Raw genomic sequence first — 15985 nt, 5'->3', positions numbered from 1 at the left:
CCTCAAACCCAAAAAAATCTGCCTTTGTCTGGTGAGTGGTCTAGGACAAGGCGAAGTGCTACAGGGGAGAGATGGTCTTTCTTTGTGTGGTTGTTTTGCTGCTTAGGCTCTTATGCAGCAGCTGCAAATGCATATGAGTAAAAATGAGAAGAATAACAGCATCTATCCATCCTGGTGTAATTTAAGCCCTAATCCCAGGCAGCCAGCACTGTAATCTGGCGAGAGGGGGGATTTCTCTGCCCATGGAGATTGACCAGGAGGATGTTATTGAGAGGGATGAGGGGCGATTATGTCTTGGGTTGAGTGGGGGTTGGGAGGGGTGTTTTTTGTCCCACTTTGTGCCATTTGAGCAGCCGTAGAGGAGGGAAACCGTGATCATGCGGTACAGATACAGTAATGACAAAGCATCACCTTTTAGAACAGGGTTCATGTTTTTGATTTAACCGACCTGGAACACCAGGTGTGTTGAATTTATGCAATCCCTGAACTGCTCAATCGTCTCTGTTGGTCAGGTGTGGTGCCTAGTTGGAACAAAACAGGGTTGCCTACCCCTGCTCTAGAAGATCTAATTCTCTTCACATAAACAGGCTCAATGTTTTGAACAGCTCCTCTCCTCCAGATCTGAAAGGGCATCTATACTGAACAAAAATATAAACGCAACATGTAAAGTGTTGGTCCCATGTTTCATGAGCTGAAATAACAATTCCTAGCAATTTTCATATCTGTATTCCCAGTCATGTGAAATCCATAGATGATGGCCTAATGAATTGATTTCAATTGACTGATTTTCTTATATGAACTGAAACTCAGTAAAATCTTCAAAATTGTTGCATGTTGTGTTTATATTTTTGTTCAGTATAAAAGCATGGCAATATGGTGGACAGGACACCTATCCAGTCCTTGTGTTTATCAGTGGTCACAGAGGAAAGAAGACAAGGGGACGGACCTCCTGATCCACACTCCTCCTTCTGTCCTCCATGCACTCTCCCTCCTTCCTCCACTCCTCTTCCCCAGCTGAGTGAGTGGTAGAGATAGACGCAGCGAGAGAGTGTGCTGCTGATGGCAGCGGGGATAGAACTAGCTGCTCCCTGAATGAGTTGAGATGTTTCATAATTAACATTGTGTCTCCCTCTGCCCTCCCACAGCTGCGCCGATTCTGCCGCTACCGATGAGCTTTACTCTTCACATCTCAAGCGAAGCTCTCCTTCACGCTTCCCTTCTCCCTCTGCTTTCCCCCCTTCATGTCATTCTCCTCATTTTACCTCCACCTTGATTTTTGACAAGTTATTTTTCCTCTCCCCTCCCTATGTAGTCCCGTCTTCCTGTTCCTCTCTTTGGTTGCTTAGGCAACAGATCAAGTACCCTTAGTAATTGAAGTAGACTAACATGCTGATAGGGTCAAACTGTTTTTAGCATCAGCCCAGCTGTCTTGCTTACTAGTATGTCAATAGTGTGTCAATTTAATCCTTCACTTTGGCCCAATAGTCCCCCTCTATGTGGTTGATTTAGTGGCTGTAAACAGAAACAAATCCATAAGTATCATCCATAAACAGATTCATGAATATGAGGTGATTTGTGTTGACAGGCCTAAAACAGGTCTATGAATAGTGCATTGGGAAGAAGAGGAGAGAAGTGTCCTCCCAAACATCCCCTTACCATAATGCATACAAACCTAGGCGTCATTTCCCGGTTTCTGTGTGTGGATGCAATAGATGCTCTGTGCCATTGAAAACATATTTCCAGCGCAATGCAAATATAGGGATGGATGAAGCAAATAATGCCAGCCTGTGTGAGCAACAGCATCTGTTTTTTAGCAGCGTGTGTGTGTTTAAAAAGTGTGTGTGTGTGTACGTACGCCTGTGCCTGCGTGAGTTTGTGTGTGTAACAGGTAGGCTCCATCTCTATCCGACGCACAGAGGGTCCTTGCCCTTTGTCGGAGGATGTTGCCATGACGACATTTTTTCACTGTAGAGCACTAGAGCAAGTAGCGCCATGGGCAATCCATCACACAGGTTAGTGTCAGAGAACGGTGGCTTAGTGCTATAATGATAATAATCATGGACTGCATTGAAATAGCGCTTTCACCATGCATCAAGCACTTCACATTCTGTATGATTAATGCCATCCTCTACCAACACATAGCATCCACCTAGAGTAGGTGGGGCACGGCAGCCATTTTGTGCAAGAGACTTCACCACACATCAGCTTTTGCAGTAAGACGAGTGTTGTATGTGTGTGTGTGCACACTTGTGTGTGTGTGTTGTGCTCCTGTCTGACAGGTTGATGTCTCATACTGTAAGCGCTGAGGGGGATGTGAGCGAGGGGCTTATTAAAGATGGAGGATGCTAAAGTAGGGCAGCGGTTCACACTGCCAGAGGGGGTGATCTCTCCTCTCCTTCACCCATCATCCTTCTCTCCTCACAGACATTCTCCTCTCATTGTTTTAATTACTCCAATGTGGGTATCAGATCATATTAACTACAGAGGTATTGCCCAACAATTCATAGTTATTACTCAATATTTACTGTATTTTTGGAGGGAAATGGTCAAACAATCTTTTTTTTTTTTTAAACATGGCCATCTTTGTACTGCAGTCGACCATCTCTCCCTTCTCCCCTATGAAGTAACCTTCGACCTGTAAATTACACTGAAGAAGGCCAGTGTGAACTACCTGAAATGGCATTTAGATATCATTCAGTTGTACAGATGCAATGTAAACACTGGCAATGGATGACTCATGCATAAAGTAGCATTACACACACACACACACACACACAATCAGCTTCACTTACCATGCTTTTAGTTGTACACAGGACTACCAAATGTTCCTTTCAATTGCTCCGATTCTGTTCTTCCCCTCGACTGATTGAGTGAAAGCCATTGCTGAGCAGTACTTAGCTAATTATCCCAGTCATAGACTGTAAAAGTGCTGTAGACAAGAGATTTCAGTGCTTCCTAATGGGCAAAGCAACTCTGGCAGCCCCCGCATGGATTCCTGCAGTTCTGTCATCTTTCTGCTGGGTATTTGGTGAGAACACATTAGCTGTGAACACATGAGGGGACAATGACAATAGAGCTCTCTCTTTCTCTCTCTCTCACTCTCTCTCTCTCTCTCTCTATCCTCACACACACACGCACACATTCACACACACACACTAACACACTTGAGCTATTATTACCTGGGTTCCCACGCCTCATTGCCTCCTGGGCGACGGATACATAAACATTCCGTTTCGCTCCATCTCTCTCATTACCTGCATCCATTTTGTCTGTCACTATCTCAAACTCCAAATTATGCAAGAAGAAATATTCAGCGCCTCGACAGTAGGCTACAGTGGCTAGGATTGTTCTCTAAGTCCATGGCCCACTTTGACTTTATGTGATATAGTGAAAGTAGAAGATGCAGCCTGATACTATGAAAGTGTGTTGTGTGTGTGTAGTGTGTTGTGTGTGACTTACTTACCTCTCATTGTTCTCTCTACTCAGACCCCCCCCCCACGCCAATGCTTCAACAGGCCCCACTTTGCTGTTGATGACACTGATGTCATGTCCTGTTTATTCATGTATTATTCATGTATTTACTGACTTACTGTCACCATGGAGTCTGTGTGAGAGAGTTAACATCTCTCATGTAGAGTTATGAATGGTGGAATCATGAGTAGCCAATCTCTCTCAGCTCTCACTCTCATATTGGTCATTGGCCACGGCTAACTGGTTTATACAGACATTAGTCTTGTGCCATCTCCATGAGCTAAACGTCCACCAGTCTCATTGGAGCCAATGTTGCTAAATTGATCTCAATGGTTTACTGGAATTGATGTACGAGAGGCGATCAAATATTGACATGTGCCAGGCTGTGCTTTATTTTGACACTGGTAAATTTGCAGAGAGGAAAACTGGTCCAGGAAATGTCTGGTAAAGAAAAAAAAAAGAGAAGTCTGTTTGTTAATGTGTGTGTGTCTTTGTGTGTATGTGTGCGTGTGCGTGTGTGTTTCCATCTGTGCTTTAGACCATTCTTGTATACTCCCATCTTAGTTTCTGGAGCCTGTGAGTGGGTGGTTAGCCTTGGCTATGTACATAGTAACAAATGCTCTTGCAAATTATTGAAGCTTTTCTGCTGAAGGAGGGAGGAAGAGAGAGAGCGAGCGAGAGAGAGAGAGAGAAGGATGAGGAAAGTGTTGCTGCTGGGTGTAGAGAGAGGGAGAGGGGAGGGGTGGTGAGTGGAACGGGTGAGGCTGGAGCGTATGTACAGTATGTATGGAGGAGAGGGACGATGGTTTGGATGATTGGCGGCCAGTGCAACGTGCTATGTTAGGGGTGTAAGCGAGGGGGGAGGGGTTTTGGGGATGGGAGGTTGGTTTAAAAGGGGGTACACAAACAGTTTAGTTCTGCTCTGGTTAGCATCACGTCAGCTTCTGTTCCCCAAAGCCCAACCCAGTACTAGGAATAGCAGCACTGCTCAGATGGCGACGGAAAGACGGAGTAGGAGGGAGGAGGGAGGAGGAGGACAAAGAGCGATGGAGAAGAAGGGAAGAAGGCTGTGGCAGGATGGGTTTTAACTAGACTGGAAATGGATTGTAAAATACATCTGGAACATGGATCTGTACAATAAAATCTGTGTGTGTCTGTCCATCCACGTATGCATTGTATGACTCGTATGCATGTCACAACCATAAGTACCATGCATGTTACTATGCACTCTCATCCATGTTACTATGCACTCTCATCCATGTTACTATGCACTCTCATCCATGTTACTATGCACTCTCATCCATGTTACTATGCATTCTCATCCATGTTACTATGCACTCTCATCCATGTTACTATGCACTCTCATCCATGAAAAATGTAATGATAAAAAGAACCACTGAGACTCTTCTCCATTCATTGATAAAGACCTCATGCCACATCACCACACACACACACACACACACACACAAGTATGCACACACGCACACAGACACCCCCCATCCCCCCACACACACACTGTATCTCCCTCTGTCTCAAACTCCCACATGAGCATGTGCACTGGGCATGTATAGCTGAAATTCAGAAGCAAAGCAGCCTAAAAGGTCATTGTCTGGTCTCATTAGCACTATCTGCCACAGAGCTGTAATAATGAAACCATAATGAGATATTATTAGTAAGCATGTACAGTAATGTAGGTCATTGAATGACCTGGGGTCATCTGTTAAACTCTTTTCCAATCTTACTTTATCATGTTCATACCTAACACAGGCTATGTTACCCACATAGCAAACATCTTGCAGTGTTTCTTAGATAAAGGTTAGGGATAATGTTCTAATGTCTGTTTGTCAACATGGAGCGGGAAGAACTGCCCGCTCCATGATCTCACCATCACGGTTGACAACTCCATTGTGTCCTCCTCCCAGAGTGCAAGGAACCTTGGCGTGACCCTGGACAACACCCTGTCGTTCTCCGCCACCATCAAAGCGGTGACCCGATCCTGCAGGTTCATGCTCTACAAAATTTGCAGAGTACGACCCTACCTTACACAGAAAGCGGCACAGGTCCTAATCCAGGCACTTGTCATCTCCCATCTGGATTACTGCAACTCGATGTTGGCTGGGCTCCCTGCCTGTGCCATTAAACCCCTACAACTTATCCAGAACATTGCAGCCCGTCTGGTGTTCAACCTTCCCAAGTTCTCTCATGTCACCCCGGTCCTCCGCACACTCCACTGGCTTCCAGTTGAAGCTTGCATCTACTACAAAACCATGGTGCTTGCCTACGGAGCTGTGAAGGGAACGGCACCTCCTTACCTTCAGGCTCTGATCAGACCCTACACCCAAACGAGGGCACTACGTTCATCCACCTCTGGCCTGCTAGCCCCTCTACCTCTACGGAAGCACAGTTCCCGCTCAGCCCAGTCAAAGCTATTCGCTTCTCTGGCACCCCAATGGTGGAACAAGCTCCCCCACGACGCCAGGACAGCGGAGTCACTGACCACCTTCTGGAGACACTTGAAACCCTACCTCTTTAAGGAATACCTGGAATAGTATAACAGTAATCCTTCTACCCCCTCCCTCCCCCATCCCCCCATAAACATTTTTTTAAAAGGTGGTTGTCCCACTGGCTATCCTAAGTTGAATGCACCAATTTGTAAGTCGCTCTGGATAAGAGCGTCTGCTAAATGACTTAAATGTAAATGTACAATAGCTTTAGAAACATTCTGAGAACATTCCAACAACAGAGCTGAAGGGAGGTGTTCTTAGAACATTGAAGAACACGGGAATCAGAGGGGGAAATCCATTACGTCCCAGTCTTTCTTTTTGGTTAGATGAGTAGGTATGACCTTAGAATCTCTCACCTTTCCAGTCTGACCTACGATGACCTCAGTCTTGCCCCAGGGTGTCTGAGAAACTGCCTAATTGTTACATTGTTTGTTTTGTTTTGTTGTGTGTGTGTGTGTGTGTGTCTGCCTGCCTGCACCCAGTACCCCTGTGTCACCGCAACCGGATAATAATTTTTCCCCTGAGGTGGGGGGTCAGTCATTATATTTTGGGGGAGAGGAGAGTGAGGATTATTGTCTAATCCCAACGTTGTTGACGGCCCTGTGTTCAAAATTAAACCGATTGGTGAGGCTGTCATAACAACAGCCCTGGCTAGAGCAGACATGATAGCTGTAAGAGGCATTAACCCAAAAATGAGTACATGATGCCCAGAGACAGATCTGGGGTGAGGTGGTTTAGGGGGGTCTATTTGGGCATTGGGGGAATCCCCTCTAACCCATCAACCTGACTCACTGTCACACTGATTCAGCTCCGGATGGGTGCATTTATTAAGGGCTATGTCTGCAAATAAAGGGGGTTATCATGTGAGTAGAGGGGGTAGTGAACGTCAAGTCGCTCTGACTCAATCGACCCCATCTCAAATTGTAATATATACACAGTCACTCAGGACATAGAGGATACTAACAAAGTCTCTGTATAATGTGTTTAAAAAGCATGGGGACTGCAGACTATGAGAGCGATTGGTGAAGGAGAGTTCTGAGAGATGATTTGAAGATCTCAGCTAAGTCCATTGAGGGGAGAATGAGTGGCCACCAGCCCTTTGTCTGAGGGCACTGCACTGTCTGTCTGTCTGCTCCCCCAAAGAGGTTTACTGCAGGGCACGAGCACGCACATACACACACACACACACACACACACAAAGCCCTCATAGGAAAGCAAAGCGATTATCCTCAGGTCAGGTGTGTTGGAGAGGTAGGATGTGTGAGTACCATCCTTAATTTAGCTGAACCCTGCCTACATGAAAACGTTGAATAGTCTAATTTGAAATAGGACAGTCAATTATTCATTTGTTACACACTGCATTTCTACTTGACTTACTTTTCACAATTAATTTAACAAATGTAGCATTTTTTTATTTGTATTAACTTGTAGCACACACACACGCGCTCAGGCAAGCATTCACACGCTCACACAAACACACACACACACACACACACACACACACACACACACACACACACACACACACACACATACACACAACATAAAAGCCTGTTGCCGGGGCTTCTTCCCCTCTTCCTCCATGGTCTTGTGGCCAGCCATGTCACCCGTGATACAAGTCAGTATTCGAAGTCCATCCATGTCTGAGAACGTCAGGAGATGAAGTGGAAACCGCCCACTAGGGGCAACAGTGAGCACTGTTAAGTAGCTTCAAGCATCTGCATCTGACTCCAAAGGTTGCATGTTGGATTCCAGCAATAGAAAGTTGTTTTTGATATTATTGTTTTAAGCCTATCCATTCAGAGTTAATGCCTAACCTTAAGAATTTGAATGTAATGCCTAAACTTAACCCTAACCGTAAAAATCTGGAGTTTATGCCTAAACTTAACCTTAGACACTTTGAAATTTGAAATTTGGAAGAACTTCGAAATATGACGTTTGAGAAACATGGATGAACATCTAGCCTAATTCTGACCTGAGACTGTGAGAGCTGGTAGCTTGTGAAAGAATGTATGGGACCCCCACCCTCACTACCCTGGGCCCTCATGCATTCATCACTGCATCCCAAAGTCTCTCAACCCCCCCCCCCCCCCCTCTGCTGTTTGTTTCTCGATCTTAACAAACAATAATCCAAAACATGTTGTTTCTAAAGCATTAAAACAATACTTTACTTTAAATCTCCCTCACATCCAACTGTTATGTGCCATATGACTCATGCACCGAATAGGAGTTTGAGCACAGTGCTTAAAACCCATTATTTATATTTAACTTGATTTATTCAAACTTTTGGCCAAAGCCATCAATCTCTTCAGGGAAATGTTTGAAACATTTGACAGTGGAAAATAAGCACACCACCGCGCGCGCACGCACAATTATTATAATTTTTATTTTAAGTCTCTGTTGATAAATGGGGTTTAAACGGCTGCTGAAGCGCCGAGCTGTGTGTCCACTGGCAAGATCCAATAGTCTCAGTTGAATAGCAAATTGGTCCAAATTATTGAAAGGGAAAAAGCCTTGGGAAGAGGAGGGGTAGAAGTAGGAGACGGGAGGAGGGGGGCAGCAACAACCCTTTTCCCTTCCCAGATGGTGAGAACAGTGCGGATCGCATCACATTCCGCCGAGCGTTCTCAGTCGTCCTATGGTGAAGTGCCATCGCTCTAATCAAAAACAAACGGAGCCGCAGCCTTCGCTTGCGCTCAACTCAGCTCCAGTACGGAACGTCCATCCTTGGCTGTGCGAGGTCTCCGTCTGGCCGATATTCGGTGGCGACGGGGCCTTGAACGATTGAACTGTGGTTAATTGAAGAAGCGGGAGAAGTAAATACGAGCACACCACTCAAGACGAAGTGACTATGGAGAAGCGCAGGGCGGCGGGAGTCTAACGTGGATAGGGGGCACAAATCAAATCAAAATATTTACTATTCGAATTATTTCCATTTTGAACAATACATTTTCAGAGGGTTCTTTATCAGATTTTTCTGGCCATTATCACACGCAAGCATGAACGGAAAGGAAACGAGGTTTTGCACGGGATGCTGGAGGCTACTGATGCTGTCAAACATTCTGATTCCCCTCTTTGTACATGGTAAGAAATCATATACTTTTTTACTCACAAGAAAGCATGGGTTGTCTCTTTGTTTTCCCACGGATGTGTATGATAGGCTGACCACCGTGAAACCAGTGACAAAACACACTTGCACAGAGAGTCAGTCCAACAAAGGGGGCCAGTGAGTCTTCCATTGTAGGCTAGAGCCGACTGGTCATGCACTCACTCTCAGAATAGTGTCATTGAGCACTGCACCATTGGCTATCTTTGCCCAGGACGCAAACTAATATGTTATTTGGATTATGAGATGACATCCTGGATGGGATATTGTCGGGCAATGGGTCAATTCCAAAGAGAGGCAATTGCATGCAAGTTGTAGTGGTCGTATTGGTATTTGGAGAGCCGGATGGCACAATTGCCTTTCAGCAATGACCCACTCTCTGTATCGGTTTTACGGGGTAATAGTGGCGAGCCGATGCACTAAGATGCTCCCCCTAGGCTGCTGCTGTCACTATGGCAATGATGGAGCCAGGCGACACAAAGGCAGGATTACGGTCGGGGTCCCTGTTGCATTATTCATCAACCAATCTGAACAGACATTCTGATACAGCGCTCCTTGGCTTTTATAGACAACATGAAAAGCCACTGAAAACTCTCTTTCCTCATTGTCTCGTGCGGAATCACAGCACTTCTTACATTTTAATAATGTCGTTGGCTATGAATAGGCCAGGGATAGAATCAATGTGACATCATGGGGATATAGGCTACCTAATCTAGTCGATTCATTTTATTTCAATGTCCCTACTTGGTCGACATTACCATTAGATGTTATGTTTGACCACTTCTGCTTGGATGGGACGATGATGTCCAATGGTTGTGAATTGGAACCTACTTACAGGCAATGTAGTCAACCGAAGGATGGGATGTTAGGCTATATTTATTTCTCCATATGTCAGTAAAAAAAAACGTCTGTGTAGCCTCTGGAGACTGGAATCTCCTTAGCGCGTCGCTGGTCCGGGTTGGTGAGCTATTGTCCAACCGGCAAAAAGATCCGTTTATGCCCATCACCGCCCAGCAACAGGGCACTGAAGACGGTACCGATGCGCCAAGACATGCTCAAACAATGTCAAAATGCCCTGATTAAATGGGTGGATATATAATAGAACATCAGCTATGCCAATAATATAAAATCATAGCTGCAGGAAAGTAGGGGTGCTGAGGGTGCTGCAGCAAAATAAAAAAATAATAATAATAATAAATGGTTCCACAAAATTAGAAAATAAATGGTTCCATGTCTGGGCATCTCTTCTTGGACGCCATTTTCAGTCTTCCATAGTGAAGTGAAGAGATGGTTAGGGGATAGTAATGAGGGATGTATAGGCATCCCCCCTCCCCCACTCAGAATGATGGCTGTTTGAGCGGGTTTGGATGGGTGATGGAGGGGGTAATGGTAGTCAAGGCTCAGCCACATTTCCAGGATTTATGTCCCTGGGGCCGGCATGGTGATGGACTCTGGGAATGATGGACTCTGGGAAGGTCGGCCTTCCCGCCCGCCCGCCCGCCTGCCTCTCTCTCCTGCCTGCCTCTCCCTTGTTTCCTCTGCTCTCCTCTGGCCAGCTGACACACATCTGCCACAGACAGATTATCTTTGAAGCGCAGTGTGTTAATCTTCAAGCCAAATCCCCCCAGCCTTTTTATAGCAGTTTAGGAAATAGCACACATTTTGAGCATCATAACAGTCATTTAAAAATCAATTTAAAGTAAATTTGAGAAATAGTGCACATCTCTCTCTCTCTCTCTCTCTCTCTCTCTCTCTCTCTCTCTCTCTCTCTCTCTCTCTCTCTCTCTCTCTCTCTCTCTCTCTCTCTCTCTCTCTCTCTCTCTCTCTCTCTCTCTCTCTCTCTCTCTCTCTCTCTCTCTCTCTCTGTGTGTTCTGTATGATGCCACTGTGGTATGTGCTCTGTGAAATCCCAGTATTATACATTACTCATTTCACATGATTCATACAATGAGCTTTGTTCACTGCTAGGTTGGATACTTAACCAATGGAGAGCTGAAATCATTAGAACCTTGGGTGGATGACCTCAACCCCGAGCACCTCACATGCTGCTTGGTAGAATCTCTGCACTCCATCTCCCTCCATCTCAAACAATGGCTTGCTCAGCGCAAAGACGCCTCTGCATGTGTAACATGAAACCCGTTTTAGGCACACCCTCCTTCCCAAGCAGCTATAGCTGTTCCTTCAGGGGGATCGTGCGGTGACTTTGCATCTCATCATCAGAGGAGAAGCATGGTGAGAAGCAGAAAAGAAGACCAAATAGTGTTATCCCGTTCTCTCTGTCCTACCACCTGCACCCCACTGCTCCAAGGTTCTGCCTGCAGTTGCCAACAGGGACCATTAACATAGGTGTCAGTTGGCTTGACCTGGCCAGCTGTTTAAAAGTGTATGTGAGCATTCCCAAAGGTTGTGATAATGTTAAGAATAAGTGTGTATCCTTGTGTTCTTGCATGTTCTAGTAGTATGTGTGTGTCAGCAAGTTCATATCTGTTCACGCGCCTCCTAGTGTGTCAGCGCACATCTTGTCTCGACAAAGGGAACCGCGCTCTGCAATGCGAGCGGAGCGTATTACATCACCGAGACGGCTTCTATAGTTGAGCCCTGTCCTATTAGCATACATTTTTCTATCTCTCCCTGTCAAAGAGGTGGTCCTCTGTAGCTCAGTTGGTAGAGCATTGGCGCTTGCAACACAAGGATAGTGGATCAAATTCCCTGGACCACCCATATGTAAAATGTATGCATGACTGTAAGTCACTTTGGATAAAAGCGTCTGCTAAATGGCATATATTATTATTATTATTATATATTAATAAAGAAATCCACCACACCACCACATTCAGCTAAACAAGCCCAAGAAAGAACAAAAGAACAAATAAGAAAAATAGATAATAAGCTTACTGATGGCTGGATTAATGTGGTCTGTGTGATGCCTTCCAAAGCTGGGAGTTTATAGAATCCTTGATTTTTAATTAGGCTAATCACTTAAACCAGTGGTTCCCAACCTTTTCCGCTTACTGTATACCACCAACTGAATTTTGCTCTGCCTAGAGTACCCCTGTGGTAACCTCTCATGTGCATTTCACCAGTAAGACTATGGTATCATGAGTCTTCTCAAGTAGCCCTGTGGATAGGCCAAGTACCCCAGGGGTCCTAGTACCTCTGCTTTAAACCAATCAGGGGAAAAGCAGGAAGATAAAGGAGTAGTGTATGGAGTATGGACACCGGAGGGACATGCTTAGAGAGGACAGGATCCCTGTTCTGCATTTTGATAACACACATGCACACACACAACCAGGCACACACAACCAGACACACACACACAACCAGGCACACACACAACCAGGCACACACAAATAGCAAGTGTTATGTAAACCACACACCTGCACACACGCCCTTTGTTCTTACGCAATGAATATTTATGTCTGAAAATGTGAGTATTAGCATTTTGTCCTTGTTGTGTGTGAGTGCATGTACGTTGTGCGTGTGCGTGTACGTGCTAGTGCATGCGCGTGTTTGTGTGCTAGTGCATGATGCAGATCTGTTAGGTTAGCAACGCTGCATCAATTCTCTCTCTGCACAGTGAGTGCAAGACTGTTGCCATGGCAACCCATCCCTCCTCCAGCCTGCCACCTGTTGAGCACAGAAATGAAAGGCTTTATGTGATGGAGGGAGGAAGGGATAGAGAGAGAGATGGAGAGAGTGGCAGAGTGATCGCTGGAAATCAATGCAGGGGTATTCAATTAAGGCTGAATGCAGACCCATGCATTTACACTTTCATAGATATTAATGAGTTGTATTGAGTAAACAGAAAAAGGTTAATGCATTATTCATAATGGTTATATAGTGTGTGTGTGAGTGTGTTATATGCGCGCACATGTGTGTATGTGCGTGTCTACATATAGTATGGAGGTCCTCTCTTGAGGATTGTTTAGAGGAGCTCACTGTAAACTCAATGGAAACGAGTGATCAGTCAGACTCACTTTCTCACACACAACCTCATCATCCTTTTCACTTGACCATCATCCTTTGCTGTTTATCTCTCTCTCTCTCATGCGCTCCTAACTGCCATTCCGTCTACTCATCTTTTCCACTACACCATCCTCCTATCTTACACTCGCTCACTCTTGGCAACTCCATACTCTCTCTCGCTTACTCTCCAAGTGCCTCCCTCCACTCTATCTTTCAATTTCTCTCTCAACTGCTTTCTCTCTTTCTCTCCCTCTCTTTCCCAGAGATATAAACAGAGATATTTATTTGCAGCTACAGCCAGCAGGGCTGTACTTTATCTCACTGCTCTGGCCACCCTGACCTCTGACCCTTCACCCGTATATCCTTCTGTCTGGGTCAGCATACACTGTCTGCGAGCTTAAATCTGTCACACCCAATCACTGTCCTCTTTATTGTCTGTCATAGCCAATCACAATCCCCCGTTTCATTTGGAGGTAGGCAGCGCATCCCAACTAACCAGGAAACAAAAGGCCCGGCAGCTAGCCAACACCAACCCTGTTAACATCGCCCCTGGCAACGCCAAATACCTCTCATTACCGCCACCCACGCCCTCCACCACAGGGGCTGGAACCTACCCCCCCCATACACCTCAAAATACCCTTTAAGGGGTGAGGGGGTTCCTTATGTAACACTGTCGAACTGTTACGTCTGAAAGCACAAAGACCACTTTATCCCCTCCCCACCATCCCAGGCCGCCACACACTGCTCTCCGACAGCCCTTGGCCGGGGGTCCGCTGTGGCCCCTGTGAGCCTCATTTCATCTGGGCCAGGGGGACAATCAGCGGTGGAGGCCAGGGACAGTGAGGAGACCACATCTAAACAGGGATCTGTCCCTACCCTGGCAATGCCCATTCAGGCCATTGTGGCATCATGCCAGGCTGCCACCCTGCTGGACCTGTGGATCTAATGTCTATTTTATTGGGCATCCCGCATACCACAGCCTTGTTAACAGGCTCTGTGTCATAGTGGGCACAGTGTAGCTTGTTGGCTGGGATTGGGTTGGTGTTCAGGATGTTGGTTACTCATACTGAATAGGTAAGTAACCTACCTCTATCTCACGCAAGTCTCCCTTTGATATCAATCCATGATTTACACAAACGTTTTGCATCTGTAGGCCTACCTCAAGTTAGGCTTTAAATTACATTGCATTTTTCGGCTTAGTTATTCTACCTCAAATAACCTTCTTTAGATAATTCATGCAGGTTTTCTTTTCTCTGATCTCCTAAAACTTTGCTTGATCACAAACAGTCACAAACTGCTTGTTCTCAAACGCAATATGAAGTATTTTTAGACTGGTATTAATAGTCTTGCCTTGCAACTGGATAAATCAAATCAGTGTCTTCACATTGTTTAAAGATAATTAAACTGCTATTTGTCTCTGGTGTTTACAAGTCTTTCAATGGAAACCTCAACTCAAGTAACTCCAAGAATGGCGTAAGTGCCTTCATGTGTTTTAGTTTGACTTCAGAAACAGCCGCACATATACGGGCAGGCCCACTCTCCCTGCACGTCTCTATGACTAAACCTAAAAGGATCACTTCAGTTATCCTTATTGAATCAAAAGCCATTATTTGTCCCTTGGTCAAGTGATGAGGAGCTATGTGTACCAGTGGGATATATGCTGTTTACAGTGGTTCTCTATCTATGGGTCCTGGTTAGGGTTGCAAAATTCTGTGAACTTTCAAAAAATGCACTGGTTTTCCCGAAATCCCAGTTGGAGGATTCCCGGAATCCGGAAACCTCCAACCAGGATTTCTGAAAGACCAGGGAATTTATTAAAAGTTCACTGAATTTTACAACCCTAGTCCTTGCCGGTGGTGCCCAACAAAATCAAAAGGCTCCTTGTTAATCCAATTAGGCTAACAAGACTCTATGTGAGGAGACATTTTTAATTGAAACTCACTTCAGAGAAGCAGCAAAGCTCCCTGGCAGACAGGCACACTGCTGCCTCCAATAGGATGGCTCTTCAAGAGCACTGCTGGTGTCCTCCCTAGAGAGAGAGAGACAGACAGAGAGAGAAACGGAAGGGGTTGAGAGAGAGAGAGTGTGTGTGTCTACGTAGATGAGTGATTAATAACCTTTCCTGCAGTCAAATTACCAAATCGCCCTCTAGTGGCCTCATGGGTGGAATGTTATTCATATTTTTCATAATTTCATAATTAATTGACATTATTTTTAAAAACCTGCTGAAAATCCGGTGTTTCTATGTCAAACGGTTTTGTTATATTTCAGTCTTCTGTGATGTATATAAAGTGTTATATTGGTATGCAAACTCAAATGTAATACATTTCAACTCTATTTCTGACATGGTACAGGTGTCTTCTTTTCTTTAAGCCCATAACCATGTGTGTGAGGTGTATACTTTTGTTTCCTGGCAAAATGTAGATTTCCACCTAAATAGACATACCCAAAAGTAACTGCTATTCATGTGTAATTACATGATTCTGACATGCAAAAACCTGGTATATTTAGAAAGAACACATCTGGGAGATTATGAGGAAATTATCAGAAAATAGATAGGAGTTACATAGTTCAGAATACACAAGATCAAAATAACACACACAATAAGTATTTTTTTATTTTGAAAGTCATCTTTCATTGACAAGCTATAAGTGAATTATTGATGACTAGAGCTTAAACACATCAGATGGCTTCCACAACATGTGAACAATGTCAGAAAAAATTATGGGATTGATAGAACTAACAATTAGAAATGGCCAGATGTTTTAGTAAGTGGTGTCAGGTGTGGTCACGGGAGGTTTCCAAGTTTCTGAGCCAGGTAGCAATAGTTTGCATTGCGCATAAAAGGTTCTAGGCCTTGCTTTGTCCCACCCAGGTCAACTGCATATCCCTGGAAAGTTTATCTCATTGGCTAAAAGACTGTCAAGGTGACAGTAGC

The 15985-nt window shown here is 45.0% G+C and overlaps 1 protein-coding gene across 6 annotated transcripts in view; it reads left to right on the top strand.

The window, feature by feature from the left end:
• Positions 1-8431: 8431 nt before the first annotated feature.
• The window catches only part of LOC121543871 (chondroitin sulfate proteoglycan 5-like), a 33294-nt gene continuing 25740 nt past the window's right edge, over positions 8432-15985 (top strand). For 2 of the 6 annotated variants that reach the window (XM_045216389.1, XM_045216388.1), the window contains exon 1: positions 8446-9059. In XM_045216389.1, the coding sequence (XP_045072324.1) occupies positions 8975-9059 (85 nt within the window). In that variant the 5' untranslated portion in view covers positions 8446-8974. Of the gene's footprint in view, positions 9060-15985 lie in introns of all 6 variants that reach the window. The other 4 variants (XM_045216393.1, XM_045216390.1, XM_045216392.1 and 1 more) reach the window with 3 other exon arrangements.

The sequence above is a fragment of the Coregonus clupeaformis genome, unplaced genomic scaffold (assembly GCF_020615455.1).
Source record: "Coregonus clupeaformis isolate EN_2021a unplaced genomic scaffold, ASM2061545v1 scaf0700, whole genome shotgun sequence".
Lineage (NCBI taxonomy): Eukaryota > Metazoa > Chordata > Actinopteri > Salmoniformes > Salmonidae > Coregonus > Coregonus clupeaformis.
This window is presented reverse-complemented; position numbering and strand designations above follow the sequence as displayed.